This window comes from Trypanosoma melophagium (assembly GCF_022059095.1).
Source record: "Trypanosoma melophagium isolate St. Kilda chromosome Unknown ctg1segment0, whole genome shotgun sequence".
NCBI classification, from domain to species: Eukaryota; Euglenozoa; class Kinetoplastea; order Trypanosomatida; family Trypanosomatidae; genus Trypanosoma; species Trypanosoma melophagium.
Window position 1 is genome coordinate 246,279 of NW_027125132.1, and position 17,715 is coordinate 263,993.

General features: G+C 39.1%; 5 protein-coding genes across 5 annotated transcripts; all 5 read left to right on the top strand.

Moving 5' to 3' along the window:
* Positions 1–189: 189 nt before the first annotated feature.
* LSM04_007319 (uncharacterized protein) lies at positions 190–5,199 on the top strand (the record flags this gene model as incomplete). Its single annotated transcript, XM_067335244.1, has 1 exon — positions 190–5,199. One exon carries the CDS (start codon positions 190–192, stop codon positions 5,197–5,199), a length of 5,010 nt encoding a protein of 1,669 aa, XP_067195348.1.
* Positions 5,200–5,987: 788 nt separating this feature from the next.
* On the top strand, positions 5,988–7,586 carry LSM04_005827 (Peptidase C19; the record flags this gene model as incomplete). The annotated part of the gene is made up of 1 exon (XM_067335246.1): positions 5,988–7,586. One exon carries the CDS (start codon positions 5,988–5,990, stop codon positions 7,584–7,586), a length of 1,599 nt encoding a protein of 532 aa, XP_067195254.1.
* A 1,972-nt stretch (positions 7,587–9,558) lies between these two features.
* On the top strand, positions 9,559–10,815 carry LSM04_006381 (Sorting nexin Vps5-like; the record flags this gene model as incomplete). Its single annotated transcript, XM_067335247.1, has 1 exon — positions 9,559–10,815. One exon carries the CDS (start codon positions 9,559–9,561, stop codon positions 10,813–10,815), a length of 1,257 nt encoding a protein of 418 aa, XP_067195289.1.
* A 732-nt stretch (positions 10,816–11,547) lies between these two features.
* On the top strand, positions 11,548–14,550 carry LSM04_004479 (Peptidase M8; the record flags this gene model as incomplete). The annotated part of the gene is made up of 1 exon (XM_067335248.1): positions 11,548–14,550. The coding sequence occupies one exon, from the start codon at positions 11,548–11,550 to the stop codon at positions 14,548–14,550; it is 3,003 nt and encodes a 1,000-aa protein (XP_067195176.1).
* Positions 14,551–15,652: 1,102 nt separating this feature from the next.
* On the top strand, positions 15,653–16,936 carry LSM04_006313 (uncharacterized protein; the record flags this gene model as incomplete). Its single annotated transcript, XM_067335249.1, has 1 exon — positions 15,653–16,936. The coding sequence occupies one exon, from the start codon at positions 15,653–15,655 to the stop codon at positions 16,934–16,936; it is 1,284 nt and encodes a 427-aa protein (XP_067195284.1).
* Between the last annotated feature and the right edge of the window lie 779 nt (positions 16,937–17,715).

Sequence of the window (17,715 nt, forward strand, 5' to 3'; positions counted from 1 at the left end):
TTTGAGCTCATACATATGCACACTTGAAGAATAAATCAATGATGTTTTTCTGCTTCTTTTGTTCCTTATTTCCCTTTTACTTCTTTTTTGTTTCTTTTGTTGTTTTGTTTATACTGAATAGAAAAAGAGATACACACAACGCAGCAGCAGCAGAAGTAAGAAAGAGAAGAAAAATAACATCCGGTTGTTATGGCTGACGTTTACAGCCCGGTGCTGCTGCCATCGAGGCTTCAACCACAAATGACGGATAGTCCTTTGCCAAATGGTGTGAAGGATCGTGAAGCCTATGATGAACTTCTTGCTAATTATACTGCACTAAAAGCCAAAGTAAACAAAATGCTTTTGAGTCGTGTGGACAGTATTCGTCACAGTCCCGTTGTGGATCTCACCCGCAACTACATTGGCGCCGCAGGTCTTCAAGCAATGACAAGTCTTCTTGCAAAAAATGATAAATTGGAAGAATTGCACCTTCCTGGGAGTGGACTTAACAATGATTCGGTTGTTTTTTTCTGTCGTGCGATGATGCGACATCCATCATTAAGATATTTGGATCTCTCTTGCAATAACATTTCTCTCAGCGCCGCTCTCGGACTGGTATCCCTAATGCAACAGACCCATAACCTTGTAGATGTGAAGTTAAACGAGACGCAAATTCCAGATGTCATTATGAAGAAAATCCACCAAACGCTAGAGCGAAATAAAGCACATGTTGCTAATCAAGCAGCATCACAATCAAAAGCAACAACAACGACAAGAAAAACAACAGAAGCAGGAACTGGAAAAGATGATGCTCATACAACTTCGCGTAGTACAGATGGTGTTTTTCCCTCTACTATTCGTGAAACCGTTCGTAAGGCGGAATGGAAACGACAAGAAGAAGAATCATTAGAGCGTCTCACATCTATAGCTCATGCCGCAGCAGCAGAACATACGAAATATATTCCTTCACCAGATGCAAACTCTGGATGGCGACTTATTGAAGTAGCTATTCTCGCCCCACCATTTCTTTTTGAGTCAGAAATTAAACAATTGACGCAGCACGTTTTCCCACGTATCAATCAGGAACTTATTAACTGTAAAGTGCAACTTCTTCCTCTTGTTGATCCACCAGATGAACCTGCGGGTGTGTGTTTAAAAAATCTTCGTTTTGCTATTGCAGCAGATCTTCTGCGCAATGTAGAAAAATCACGTCTCTTAACATTAGAACTCATCGGTGATCGCGATGGGGACTATGTACAGCTTCCCGCAAGTGAAATGGTAAAACGTCCATACATGCTCCAATCGCTGCGACGGAGTGAACATTTAAACGATTCCTCTTCCACCACTGATGCTGCTGTTGTTGTTCCCGCTGAAAGTAATGAAGCCCCACCACTGCAGCCTGTCTTACAGTTGGCGCATGCTCGCGCCACGGAACTCTCCAGTTGGCTTATCATTGCCGCCCGCAAAGACACCCGCCGCATGGGCGTTCCCCCCTCATTAGCCCCACTGCTCACTGAGGAACCACCAATGGAGCATCCAGACTACTTGCAGCAACAGGTGCGACGCACTGTGACTGTTGGGGCAGAGACGGTGTGTGGGACACAAAATATTGAATGTGATGTCGCCGTGAAGTATAAAAAGTGGCATGAGCATCAGGAATTTCGAGAAAAGGTTTTGGATACGGCAGCTGTACAGGAATTGGTGATTCGAAACTACAACGCCACCTTTGATCACTGTAGTGAGGATGGACAGGTGCATCTTAAGAATTTAGAGGAGTTTACGGAAGCTATGTATGAGCGAATGTGTATTATAGCCATGTCTCATTTTTCTCCTACTGAAGATGGTCATCCAGTGTTTTTTCAAGGTCGTAATATTCTTGAATTTGCGGCACGCAAGTTATCTCTTCATCAAGAACTTCTTGGAGTATTTTTACTTTCTTGTGTAGATCATGCGTTATCTAAGAAGAGTATAACGAACCGCCTTGATGTATATGTTATTTCTCCACCAAGTCGAAATGCCTTCCTTCTTCATGGAGTAGAACCCACAGCGATAACATCACTTATAGGTTCGTTTACTACTGGACTTATGTCAAGAGAAACGCAGAAGTATCGTGTGGCCTATCATACAACCCGTTCTTCGCTTCTTACAGAAGAACCAACCGATTTACGTGAAATTATATGTAATATTATTCTACAATTATCTCATGATCAGGAAGTTTATCGACGGGCCATTACGGAAGTTGATCCGTTCCGTCTTCAACAGATTTTGGTGGATATCTTAACAGAGAAACCAAAAGCGACTGAAACGTTTACTAATACCATTTCCACCACAGCTGCCAATTCAACAACGGTTTCTTCCCCAACTGGGGCAGCTGCTGGTGGAAATGATAAAATTATTACAGTTGTGGTTCTTGATGGTTTGGAATGTGTTCTCCCACCTGTTACACCATGTGCGGCGTTGCGAAACTCTGAAGAAACTGGAAAAGATGTATGGGGTGTACCAGAGCAACAAAACCGAGGAGATCCTTTTACATATATTCCACAGTGTCTCTCACGTAATGTACGTCTTGTGTTAGGATGTGAAACAGGATCTGAAATGTGTACGCGTCTAGAATTACGTGGACGCGATAGTGTGGAACTTCTTTCAATGGGTCCAATGACGCCTAATGACTTTGATGAGATGTTACGACCAGAGGTAATGTCAAAGTTTGGTGTAACTGTTTCAGATGATGATTTTGTGGTGATTCGTAGGAAAGAAGAGGCATTAAGTCCGGAGTTTATCGCATTAGTTGTAGATGCGTTACGTGGATTTAATGAGACACCTGGGGTAGAAACACATACGGTATTGGCTTCTCTTCCAGGAACTGTGCATGGAATGGTGGAACGTATATACAATAATCTTCTTCATACCTTTAGTCCTGCTCTTATTCGTAAATGTACAAGATTACTTATGTGTTCACGATGGGGTATGTATGAACCACTTTTGTGTTCTATGCTTAAATTACCACGGAGTAGATTTAATCAATTACTTCGTATGATGCGTCCACTTTTGGAAAATGGAAATTCATCTTCTATTGGTATGGAAACTGGAAATGCTTTGCATTCTCGTGTCTGTATTCGTTCTCGTGCATTTCGTGAGTTATTGGAACGTGAAGAATTACATGAAGAAGGAAGTGAAAATGATCATAAAGTCTGGCATGAAATGTTAGCACATACCTATCTTAATATAGTTCATGATGTTATTTACCGTGAAACAAAACCGCCTCTCTTTGGACTTCTTAGTACCAGTCCATATGAACGTATGGCAGTGAAGGAATTGCCCTATCACGCTACTCAAGCAGATGCACGACATATTTTATTTCGTTTGGTGTTATCTATGCCTTTTCTTATGTTGGTATACCGTAATTCGCTTGGTTATCACCTCGTACGGGATCTTATCAGCGCCTTTAATACACTTTATGAATTATATGAACTGGGAGAATACACATATGAAGAGGAACATGATACAAAGGGTAAGAAAAAGAACCCAACAGAAACATCACGAATGCCTTCTTCCCTCTCACGTTTGCGTGATTATATTTACTTTTTACGTCACTATAATACCCTTCTCACAGAGTTCCCACATCTTGTACTACAGACAGCTATCGAAGGAGCTCATTTATATCAATTTGTTTCCAGTGACGCACGGGAGTATATTATAAATAAAATGAGTTATCACGCCCCCATTGCCCAACGTCGTTTGGTGTTCTTTGAGATGATGCGAATTGCAAAACCAAAGATTCATCACGGTGCCATCACAGCATGTGTGTTTGCGCCAAATGGGAAACGTATTGCAAGTGGTAGTATGGATCGCAGTGTGTGTACATTAAGTCCTGTAACAGGAGCTGTTGCCGTACAAGCCCGACAAGCACCAGTACGAATTGAAGAAATTATCTTTTGTGAAACAGCCGCCTATCACGTTGCTGTTTGTTATGATCGTACCTTACTTATCTATGATAGTGCACTGATGAAACTTGTTTCTAAATGCGATGGTGGTGTATTTGGGGCTCCTCTCTGTTCTGTGGCATTCTCGGCACGTGGACGATTTTACATGGTAACCACAGAAGATCTTCATCTCCGGGTGTTTGAAACAGAAAAGAGTCAATTGATGCTGCATGTGAATCAGCGTAAGATTATGCAATTAAATAAGAATAAGAATACTAATACTACTACTACTACTACTACTACTACTACTACTACTACTACTACTACTACTAATTATAATAATAATAATGATGATGATGATGCTAAAAAAGAAGATATCAATATGATGCGTGGATATGCTGCGGTAGTGCCTCATAGAAGCGAAGATGAAGTTTTTTACACGACATGCCACAATACTGTAATTATGTGGAGACTAACACCAACACGTGATCAATTCCTAATGGAGACGCACTTTGAACTCCCCTTTACAGTTCACTCAGGGAAAGCCTTTTTAAACAATCATACGCAGTTGTTATTTCACCCCGTGCCTCTCGCACCACCAGCGGATGGTAGACGAGCCCCACCACGTCTATTACGACTCTGCAGTGTAACTGCCAGACGTGAAGTGGCGGTGTTAAAAAGTCCATCTAGTCAATTATTATATCAAATCTCTGGTAATGAAGTTCTTGTGGCCACTGCATTAGAGGATGGATCTATTTCACTGCATCGATTCCCATGGTCACAACTGGATTTCGGGGAAAAAGATCTTATTGAGGTTGGCCCACTTATTCAGTTTACCGCCTTCCGCAAATCCCCTATACCGACAGTACGGGCCATGCGCTTTCACGGTAACAATAAAGGTTTATTTGCGTTGGGAAATGATCGTGAAATGAAATATTGGGTCCTCCCACGTGGTACCAATACTATTAATGGTGTTAGCGATGTGAATTGCGCAGATCCGGATTTCCCCACCGCCGCCGCTGCGACCACCACGACCGTCATTACCGGTCTACTTAACACAACTTATCCACTTCAACATTCGGGGGTTAATGAGAATGGCTGTGAGACACTTCTTTATAAGGATGAGGACGAGGATGAAATTCTCGAAGGCGTCGCGGATGGTGAGTTTGTGCCGAAAAGCGGCGATATCACCGCGTGGGATGTCGTACCGGTTGCGAATACAAATAACGCCGATGTTGTGTTTGGAGACGCTTCAGGGCGATTGACATTTCTGCGCTTGTGGAGTCCACTAATGTAATGTATAGCGAATAGACCTATATGAAGAGGGACAGGCGAAAAGGAAAAAAAAGAAAATGAGTTCCCATTTATAGCGTTGATGAGAAATGTATACAAGACTTAATTGCACTGCCCTATTGTTTTTTTTTGTCTTTAGTGTTTTCTTTCTTTATATGTGTGTGTGCTGTTTTGCTTTTGTTTAATGGAAAGACAACAACAACAACAAAAAAAAAAAAACGAATAGAAATGGAGAGAAGGGAGGTAAAAAAAAAAAAACAAAGAACAAAAAAAAAAGAAAGTGTATAGAATTGATACTATTCATTTTATTGAGGACTGTTTAAATATCATTATGATTCTTTCTTTTTTTCTTGTTTTCCACATGACAATATGTAGCAAGGTCAGTTAGTCCGATATATATATATATCTAAAATATAAACACAAAGGATACTAATTGACGTTTTTTATTTCTTTCTAGGCACAGGTTCACACACACACACACAGGCAGAAAAAAAAGAAGGAAATAACTATTGGAACTGACGTCAAAAAGCGTTAGACATTCTTCTTCCCCTTTTTTTTCTCTTTTTATACCTTTTATTCCCTCTGTATATCGCGTTTGCAGAACGGGTGCTACCTCTCTTCCACGCACCTCGTCTTTTCATTTTCTGCTCCCGCTAGCTTTTATTTCCATACTATCATAGATTCAGAATCACACTAACACTATTTATAAATATATTGTGTGATCGTAGTTATTATTATCATTATTGTTGTTTGTTATCACTCTGTGAGGGGGCTGGCGGGTCAGGAGTGTGAATGAGTGCCCCAGTGATTCGTCAAAGTAGTCTTGCCGGATATGTACCCCCGCTTCAACGTGGTCATTCTCAACAAAACCGGGAAACAAGAACGGTATCAACAGGATCGGCAAATGTGGTAAGACTAGTTTCGAATTATTCACCAGGACGTGGGGATCAGGTTTTACCGTCGTATACAGGTAACTACAATACACAGCGTCCACATCGCGGACGTGGAATTCCCACATACCATTCTAATTATCATGATTTTCCTGGTAAGGGTACGCATATGAGTAATAATAGTAATAGTGATCATAATCATAATAATATTAGTAATGGTACTAGTATGGGTGGTATGAATGAACGACTTCCAAATGTGAGAAGTGTTCTGAGATCACGGCGAGCGTTTTCCTCGCATATAGCTGTCTATAGGACACCCTTTAAACCTGGAGAATCTAGAGAAGCAACTGGGCAAAACATACTCCCATCACCCTCCATGATGAATCATTCTGCTCTTAGTTCTACTACGACTACTACTACTACGTCGTTGGCTCCTACTCCATCACCAGTAACAAATGCAATTGAAGGCCGTATTGAGCCAATACCACTTCGCAACTTTGGTAATACTTGTTATCTTAATGCAACACTGCAGTGTGTTCTGCAGACACCTTGGTTGCTCTCTAGTTTAGCAGAATCCCATATTGAGGTAAGGCGTCAACCCGCAACCGCCGCTTTATTAGAACTTAGTAAATCGAATACGTCAAATCCTGGTCAACTGCTTCTCACTATAAAAAATGAAGCGGCGAAACGTAATGATGAGTTCGCTGATAATGGCCAATCCGACGCCCATGAGTTCCTGCGTACGTTTCTATTTGTTGTACACAGTGAAAACAATCGTGGCTCTGGTGAGAATACACCATACGAGGAATTAAAGGATATTGAGAATGAGGATGAAACGTCAGCTATGCAGCGCTGGTGTGAACACTTACTTCGTGTAGACAATTCTGTTGTGTATGATCTCTTTGGTGGTGTGATGCGTTCCAAGTGTGTGTGTGATTCCTGTGGGAAAATGTCCCTCACCTTTGATCCCTTTCTTGATCTCTCACTTCCAATGAAGTACTCTTTCTCCTCCTTCTCCCCATCATCATCATTTTCTCTTCCTGCGGCTCTTGTTTCATCGAAGAAGCCTATTTCGATTGAATCACTGCTTGGGGCGAACTTCAACGATGTGGAGGAGAAACTGCGTGGGGGAAATCAACTTCTCTGCACACGCTGCAAGCGACTTCGCAATGGGACACGTAGTGTGAAGGTCACACAGTGGCCAAAGATATTAGTACTGCAACTCAAGCGCTTTGACCACACAGGTCGTAAGAATGGTGCAAGCGTGGCGTATCCGGAATCTTTCACCACATGTGGGGAAAATGGAAAGCGATATCAACTCTACGGTGTGGTGTGTCATCAGGGCACGGAGTGTTGGGGGCACTACACGAGTTATGTCTGTGTGTCCAGCACAGGCGAGTGGTTTCTCTGCAGTGATGCCACTATTACACCCACGAGTGCGCGAACAGCCATGGATGCCTTGTCAAAGGCGTATATGATATTCTACGCAGAGAAAACGTAATATATATATATATTACTCGTCATTTTTTCCTTTTCTTTAAAGGTTGTTGTGCCCATTTTTTCTTTTTAGTTATAGTGTGGAGAAAAAGAAGTAGCTCTAAAAAGTATTATTATTATTATTATTATTATTATTCTCCTCACTCTGAGCTGTTGCTTTTTTTCCTTTTCTACTGAAAGCATTACGGGTAAAAAAAAAGGCAACAGGGACTGGAAATAACGACATCGACAGCGTCACCAGTACTATTTAATAGGAGCAAATAGTGTACTGACAATATTTCTCCAATGTGGATTACACAAAGGTGAATCAATCAGGAAAAATAAAGGGAATAAGGAACAAAAAAAAGAGGGGAAATGCCAGGTTTAATATGGCTATTGTGGGGAACGCCATTGTGGTGTTATTTCTCTCTTTTTTTTTTGCTTTCCTCACAGTTTTTTTTCTCTCTTTTATTTTGCTCTACAATAACATATATATATTAGTTCAGTATGTTATTGCGTCTCACTTGCTAACCGGTGGGTTTGCGTTCAATTTTTTTTTCTACTATTTGTTCCTGTATCTCTTTTTCTCTTTTCCTCTCCCTTACTGATATATATGTATTGTGCATGGAACTTCAAGTTGTTGTTTTTTTTCTTTCTTCACCAGAAGCTCCGTAGCGAACTGAGAAAATGAAAAAGACTGAGGGAATAAACCCTCAAGAGAAGGGGATAGTGGAGTTAATATGGTTATCAATGGGCCATTGTTATATTTCCCTTCAATGTGTATTTGATACTTCTCACATATTGCATGCGCTACCGTTCTTGTTGGGGTTGTTGCTTTCATTCTCTACAGCTTATTGTGGCATATAGTATTCATCCCCCTTCCCCCCTCTTTTACATTCGTTTTCTCTCTTTTTCAATTTCTTTCTATATATATATATATATAATTGCCGTTGTATCTTTTTCCTATCTTGCTTTCACTTTCTGTAAAAAAGAAAAAAAAAACAACACTGGATATCATTATTAACACCATTGCTATTTTGATCCCATTGTTTCTCTTGTTATAGTGTATTGGGAAGAAAAACCAGAAGAAGGGGAAGCATAGAGGTGAAGAAGAGGAAGAAAAAAGCGAGAGATATATTTAGAAAAAAGAAATGTAGAAGAGATGATGATGGTTGGGTTTGACTGTACATAAAAGAAAAGAAAGGGGAGGGAGTAAAAAGAAGGAAGAAAAAAAAGAATGGTAAGTTGATGGAAAAACACTCAAGAAACATTCGTGTCTACTTTTTCCTTCTTTTTTTTTTTCTTCATTTTACTATCGATCTTGTGTGATCCCCTTTTCTTCGCGTGCTCATTGTTTTTCAAATGATTTCTCTTTGCATTCGCAGAGAAGAAAATATAAGGGGAAAATAAATAAAAGCAATAAATAAAAGAAAATCAATGGAAATGATCCATACATGTTGTTCAGGCACATTTCTTCTTGGTCTTCTCTTTATTTTCTGTTTGTACTCCAATTATAAAGGAAGAAAAGAATAAATAAAAAATCAAAAAGAGTTAGAGCTATCTGTTACGTAAGACTCTACTCTTATTATCACCGTTCTGTATCATCCAGTGGTTTTGAGACATACCGTGTAGCTGCCGTTTCGTCAGCTAAAAAAACAGAGAAAAATTTGTATTTTCCGTGCGTATTAGTAGTAGGGACGAAGAAAGAAGGAAGGAAAAACAAACGAACATCTCGCTTCACACAAAGTAAATATTTACGACAAGGATAAGCAAACAGAAGAAAACAAGTGAAAAACAAAGAAACAAACAACAAAGTAACAGTAAAAAGAAAACAAAAAGAAAGTAAAAAAAGAAAACGTGATAATACAGGAAGTTAAAAAAAAAACACTACATTACACCAACAAGAAGAACAACCAATCAACCAAAAAACAAAAGATCAAAAAAAAAAGGGTAATTGTCTCTCTTTCTTTCTCTCTCTCTCTCTCTCTCTCTGCGTGATGGGTGAAAATGTATTTGAGTTCCGTGTATTAGACCCTGAGTTGCGCAAGGGCAGCGGCACACTCGATCTCGCCTACTGGACGTATCGTATTCGCGCCTCGACGACTCTCTCGACTTATCCCCGCCGCGAGATGGAAGTGCTGCGGCGCTACAGTGACTTTGAGTGGCTGCGGCTGCAGTTGTGTGCGACGCACCCGTACTGCATTGTCCCGCCCATTCCCGAGAAGGACGTGCAGGGGACTCTCAATAAGATCGTCGGCTCCGCCTCGGAGGGGGCGGCGCGGCTGCGGGACTATCGCCAGCGGGCCCTGCGGCAGTTTCTCGTCCGCGTGGGGGCCCACCCGCGGCTGCAGACCTCGCAGCTCCTGCAGGACTTTCTCGAGATGGACGAGTCGGAGTGGGAGCGGAAGATGAAGGCAACGCCAAAGACAGCGGATCGCTTCTTCACAGCCGCCGCACTGGGCGAGGGGGTGAATCACGCACTCACAAGGCAGTGGAATAGCAGTAGTAATAGCAATATTGCTATTGCAGAGGCGAGCAGTGCCTACAAGCGGGTCATTACGAATGGAAAGACAAACAGCCATGTGTGGGAGGACACACGTTTGTATATTCAACAGTTAGAGGATAGTATAAAGATGTTGCGAGAACGTATACAAATGCTGGTGGATCGCAGAAGAAGTGCCAGTAAAGCTTTATATGAGTTTGGTGTGGCTTTTGAAAAGGTTGGAGAGGTGGAAAAGGGTATCGAATCTACATCTCTCAGTGATGCCCTTATTGCAGTAGGGCAACACAGTGAAACTCTCTCTTCTATTTATGTTGAACATGCCGGAGAGGAAACCAAACAAGTGGTGGAAACTTTAAGTTATTATCATGGCATGTGTGCAGCTGCTCGTGAAACACTTAAGAGAGTACATAATGCCGTACAACGCGTAAACTCCATGGCACACACCGTACAAGATATCACCGCACAAAAAGAGAGGGCCACATCACGAGGAGGACAACCTGAACGTGTCGCAAAGTTGGAAAATGATATTAAGGTTATGGAAGATCGGTTAGAAGCAGCTTCTAGAGAATTGGAAGAGGGAGAAATCATCTTTAAAGAAGAGCTTATGCGTTTTCATCGCGATAAACAATATGATGTAAAACTTATCTTAAAGACTTTTGCGGAACTTCAACTTAAATACGCTGTGCGAATGCGTGATACATGGGAAAAACTCCTCCCGACAGTGGAAAGTGTTCATCTTGATGATGATTAAGCACAAACGGGGAGGAAGAGAAAGGAAAGGATTACGGCGATGACTTTAATAAGATTATAAAACCCTATTTAACGTTTCCTTTCTTTGGTTTTTTTTCTTTTTGTTGTTGTTATTGTTTTTTTTTAGTCCTATGCTATTGAACGTATTTCCTGTTTATTGTCATCGTTCCTCCGCTCTTTTTTTTCTTTTTATCATTGTTTGGGGCAAAGTCTACTGAGATTCTTTTATCTTTCTCTCTTTATGTGTATGGTTGCTTCTGTATGTATGTGTGCATATATGTATGCCTTGAATTGGATGTTATGCTACTTGCATTTAATGTCCAATAAATGGAGCTTGGAAAGAAAAGATCAAACGAGTTTTATTTTGGTTTTTCTTTTCTCTCCCCACAGAGTGTGCCTGTAATTCCCCAAATCTCACCTGCCATAGGAAGAGAAAAAGAGAAAAAGAGAAAGGGAAAGAGAGACATATTGTTATAGCACATAAGTTGTGTATCTGTGCTCTTATTATTACTGTGGGTTTCTTTTCTCTCCCCCCTCCTTCTCTTTTACTTACGCACACATTACATGCATACATACTTGCTTGCCCGTTTTTTTTTTACAATAAATGGTGTTTCCCTCTCTCATATTGCTTCTTTATGATTTTCCTTGCTCTATTATTTTTTTCTTCCTTTCTTTTTTGATTTACTTCTTTTTTTTACATATTCTATAACAAATCGAAGGATCGGATCACCTCATGGCCGATATTACCCATTACAGAAATTTCAAGCCTAGTGCTTTTTTCTCAGTGGTTTCTCTGATGTTGCTGCTGCTATTGTTGCTTCTGTTTTTCGTTCCTGAAACAATGGCGATGAGAAAAGTGGAACACCGTTGTATTCATGCCGAAGATAGAATACAGCAGCATATTCTTAACAATATTCGCACTTCTGCACGCTCGCAAGAAAGTAATGAGAATAAGCAGCAGAGTAATAATAATAATAATAATAATAATAATACTAACGGAGAAACCGAGGAAAAGGAAGGATCTCATAACGGATATAAAAGCCAGAGAAGTAGTGATGATGTAAGAGAAACTCAAAAAGGGTCCAAGTCAAAATCCCGTTTACTACGCTTAAACATTGTACGCCGGGATAATAAATTATCTAATAAGAAAGGTAACAATGACAAAGTTAAATTGAAAAAGGGTATAGATACATGGGAACCACTTCGTATCCTTGTAGACACAAGTCTTCTTGTGGATCCCACCAAGATATGTACCGCTGTTGGTCAAGTTCGACCTGATTTCATGGGTTCCACACAAATCTGTCTCGCTCAAGATATAATGACAGTTGAAAGGTTATGGATAATTGAAAATGTCGCACTACCTCTAGCTCTTTACCGCGTACAGAAGTTCCTAGATGTAAATCCTCTTCAGGAACCATTATTAGTTACCAAAAATATTTGTGGACCTAATGTTACAATTCCAGTAGATCACACTACTATTGGAGTATCGGGTGTCGATATGATTCTCTATGCTCATGCAGGTGGTATGGGTAATTCAGCGACTCCAGAGTTTATGGGAACTATTGCATGGGCTGCACATTGTGAATTAAATGAAGCTGGACGACCAATCGTTGGTCATATTAACTTTGTACCATCCCTTGTTCAGTGGTATGATTCTGGATGGGGATATGAATATTATGTTCGTATTATTATACATGAGTTACTTCACGCCTTGGGGTTTACCCCAACGTTTATTGAACCTATGGTAAATGTAAGTGAACGACGGGGTAAATCGGTTCGTCTTGTGACAACCCCTGCCGTTGTTTCTGCGGCCAGAAATCATTTAAATTGTGCAACTCTTGATGGTGTGGAATTGGAAGATGAGGGTGGAAGTGGTACGGCGTGGACACACTGGGAACGTAGAGAATGGATGGATGAACTTATGGCGGGAGTTCCTTCTCGATCGGCGGTTTCTGCTCTCACACTTGCCTACTTTGCATCTCTTGATTTTTATATAGTACATATGGAATATAATGAAACTATGCCATGGAGTCGTCATGCGGGTTGTCCTTTTGTTGAGGAAAGATGTGTGGCGAATGCCCAAAGGATGGGATTAGAGTGGTGTAATGAAACTTCAACGCAACAACTCTGTACCTTAGATCGTAAGGCAGTGGGATTATGTAGTACGGGTTTAATACCGAATTTACCGACTTATTTTCAGTACTTTCCTGATAATCCGATGCGTGGAGGACTTGCAGCACTGATGGATTACTGTCCTATTGTCGTAGGCTATAGTAATCGTCAATGCTCTCAGGCTTCTAACTCTGCAGGAAATGATGCCCTCTTTGGGTTTTACTTTGGACCACAAAGTCGTTGTGTTCCCACAAACAATATGGTGAAACAAGGTTACACCATTAATGATAAAAATCCACGATGTCTACTAGTACGATGTCGATTAGGAAAACAACTGGAGGTGTTTGTGGGTTCACAGTGGCTCGCATGCCCCGCCGATGGTAGTGCTGGCGTTATTAACATTCCATTTTCTACTGGTTATGCAGGGGAGGTGCACTGTGAACGGGCAGAGGCGGTGTGCTCGCCTGCATTATTTTACAATCCAGAAGCAGCGACATCTACGGTAGATGATGGACCTATGCGGGAGTATGCATTAGATGTGATCCTTCTTATTAATACAACCGTAAGTGGTGATAGTGATGGGAAAGAGGATGTTATAAATGCATTAGGCAGTCTAGCGACTATGTACCAAGGCATTTTTTTCATGATCCTTCAGGAAGAATTTGCCCTACTATGTTCATGCAAGTTGGGAACTGGTAGTGTTCGTATTTTACCAGAGTACGCCTCTGCAGCTGTTGTGAATGGTGGTATCACAGTAAACTTTCAAATTGGATTAATAGTGGGGGCGGGAAGTGCCAACATAGAGAATATGCGAACCATGTATGAATCTAAATTTATCGTAAATAGTATGATGCCTCTTTTAGGGGCATACATGACACTCTTGACCAATACCACCAGCAACACTATCTATACGACGACGATAGCATCCGCGGAAATACTTCCCGAGGCCATTATTGTAGACGACACCACAACACTGGATCAACTTGTTTTACTCGGTGAAATTAATCTTCATTGTAAAGGTGATTTGAAGGGTTTACCGGCGTTAACAGATGGTACAGTGCGCACTCGATTGGGAAATGCCGTTAAACATGATATTTCTCAAATTATGCTTCTCACCCCAAACCTTATTGAGGTAAAAGACATACAAACTTCGGGATCCACGGAATTATTGCTTACCTTGACGGTATCTTTTCCTCCTGTCGCCGATGGTATTGGTGGGAAGGAACATATTTTGCACTTTTGGGAAGAATTGCTTATAAATGCCACGAAAATTTCTTCACCACTGCCTGTTTTATCATCTACTGTTCAACATCTCGCTAAAGGTACTCCTATAAGTGTCACAGATGACGCAAACGCAAGTGGTGCATTATCATTATCCTCTGTTGATGTGAAACAAGTGCAACCGGAGTCTAAAGGTGATTCACGATGTGTTGTACAGTTTACAGGCTGTGTCCCTGTTCAAATCTTTGTACTAATTATAATTATTATTGTCGTTATTATCATGACGATTGTGTTTATCACCTTATTTTGTTGTCTGAAGAAAAAAGGGGGTATCAGGATGAAACCTACGAGCTGGTCGTACCTTTACAGCAAAAGTATGTATGATGTGTTGAGAAGAGAATAGAGTCATATTCTCTTTTTTAAGCATCTTTCTCAGAGAACCAAGCTATACTTTAAAGGAAAGCCATAATTGGTGTAAATACATATAGAGAAACATTAATATGTAAATAACTAACTAACTAACTAACTAACTAACTAACTAACTAACTAACTAAATAAATAAATATAAATAAATATAAATATATATATATATATATATATATATATATATACGTACACCTCGCTGTGGATGCATAGTTCTAGTTGAAAGAACATTCATTTGGGGTTTTAGGTATCAACTGTGTCGTTTGTGGCTGTGTGCGTGCGTGTGTGTTATCTTTTAATTTTAGTGTTTGATGTATTATAAAAGGAAAGTGTTATGTATTATTTATTTGTTTTATTTTTTTTTTTTCTGGCAAGCGTACACAATATCATTTTTTTTTCTTTTGTTTGATTCGAACATTGTGTAGATCGTCGCAATAGGTTCGTTTTGAAAGTGTATTCAAAGCGTTCACTCTCTTTTTCTTTTCTCAATACCCAATGGTGATGAATGGTGTGTTGATTTATCGTATTCTCAATGAGGAATGAGTTATTTACTTATTTACTTATTTGTTGGTTTGTTTTAGGATACTTCTCACTAATTATAGTACAGAAAAAAAAAGCATTTTCTCTTTTCTCTTTTTTTTCTTTTTACTTTTTCATTATTTTATCTGGAAGGAAAGGATGAGGTATAGGTTATTCTTTCTGTTGGGGAAAAGTCAGGGGTGGTACCTGAATATCAATTAAACTATTTATCTGTCTATATATATATATATATATATATATATATATATATATATAAGATCTTCTATCTATGACTAATGATACTGTGACTCACATTTGCAATTCTTCCCTTGCTGTTATTATTATTTTGTTCTATTCTTTGTTCTTTACGGTGTAATATATAGGAAGAGGAGGAGGAGAAGCCAAACACACATACATACAAACCACAAAAAGTAAAAAGTAAAAAAAAAAGACCAATATAAGGAAATAGCATGAGCCAATGTAGAGGAATATTGAAGAATAACATGCTACTACTATCATTATTATTCATATGTATATTTCCCGTTATAATGACTGAGAGATGTATGGGCAGTCCCACACCATTAAAGCCCATCACTAATAATAATAATAATAATAATAATAATAATAATAATAATAATAATAATAATAGTGAAAACCACTCAGAGGAACATCCACTTCTTGTTGTGGTTTATCTTAATGCCAGCACGGATCCCACAACTGGAAATAATTCCCAACCTTTTCTTATGGCACTTAAGGAGGATTTACGTGATATTCTATTTTTGGACTTTACATCTACGAGTGAAATTGATAGTAATAGTGATAGTCGTAGTGTAGTAAAGAGCTTGCCAGTATGTAATACTCACTGTCTACGAAGTAAGAACGGTATTCCTATTCAGCATGGTGATGTATCCACACAATCACTATTAACATTGGAGAAAACGCGAAGTTATACTGTTGTTGATGCTAATTGTACGCCTTTATTGCTCTGTAAGTGGAAAATAGATGATGAATCATTTTTAACGCGGGAAGATCATTACTCAAGGTGTAGAGAACGTGTTCGAAGACTTTACTCTCACCGTTCAAGGCGATATAATCTATTTAAAACAAACCGCATTAGCGAGCAGAAAAGTAATGATAAAAAGAAGAATTTCTTCCCACGATCTTCTCTTGAGTATCGCAAACTAACCGGAGATATACACAACCTTGTAGCTGTTGGTGGGGATTGTCATGATTTAATTACATTATATAAATCCTCTAATAATACCACTTGTGGTAAAATCTCTTGTTTAGGAGTGGCGATGATTGTGATTTGTGGGGTTATTGTGGTTATTCTTATCTCCTTATGTTGTCAGGGTGTACGGAGTGGCTGTTGGTGTTGTTCGTGCTGTTCTTCAAGTGATGAGAAGAATACGAGTGATGAGGAGGATGTTAGTCCATCCGCACAACTTATAACTTCAATAACGACAAGAGAAAAAGAAAAAGAAAACAAAACGAAAAATATGTTAAATGGTGTTAGTGTAATAAACTCTACAGGTGTTCCTGCTCATCGAACAGGGAAGAAGAGTAAGAGTAGTAGTTTCAAGACAAGGGCATCCAGTACAGAAGAGGTAAATTTCTTAAATATGGATGCGTATGTGAGTCATAAGACCCATAATAATAATAATAATAATAATAATAATAATAATAATAATAATAATAATAATAATATTAGGTCCGCGTCTGTTCATCGAATGGAACATTCATCGTCTCTCCTGCGGGGTGTTGACATCTCAAGAGAAGAACGTGAACAATTGCAGTGTCAGCGGTCGTGGCTCATGGACCACGTTGTGGGCCTCGAGTCGCTGTAGATGGGAAAAACTCTCTGATAATAATAGTGGTAGTGGGTAATATATATATATATATATATATATATGAACTGTCATTATTAATAGGAATAGGGCAAATAGGGAATGAGAATAATTAATAAGAAGAATGAGGAGTACTCCTCTCCTTTTTTGACAGGTTTTTTTTATTGTTGTTGTCGATAACAAGCATCGAAGTGTTAATTTTTTTTTTTCTTCTTTTGTGTTTGTGCTTTTTTTTTCTTTTTCTTTTGTATTATTATTATTATTATTATTATTATTATTATTATTATTATTATTATTATTATTATTATTATTATTATTATTATTATCATTATTTTTATTATCACTATTATCATTATTTCTTGCACGCACACACACACACTTGACTATTGTGTCACACACCCTTTTGGTTGCTGTTATCTTCCCGTTCTTACTATTTTGATTATATACGAGTATTGTTTATTACGCACACAGGGCCTTTTGGCCAAGATTTAATTGTTGTACATCCACTTATTTACTCATTTACACAATCAATTAATCGATCAAGTTTGCGAAATAAACCCAAAAAAGTATATATATATATATGGAGGTATTATACTTTAGTACTAAATTTGCCTGTTGAGAATAATATCTTATTTTATTTTTTCTACTCTTCTCATGTTTACATTCTTCTCTTGGGACTTTAGACGATAATACATAGAACAACAAAAAAGGGAACACACAATTAAAGGTGAAAATCCAAAAAAGAAGATCATAAGAAAAAAAAAAAACAAAAGAATCAA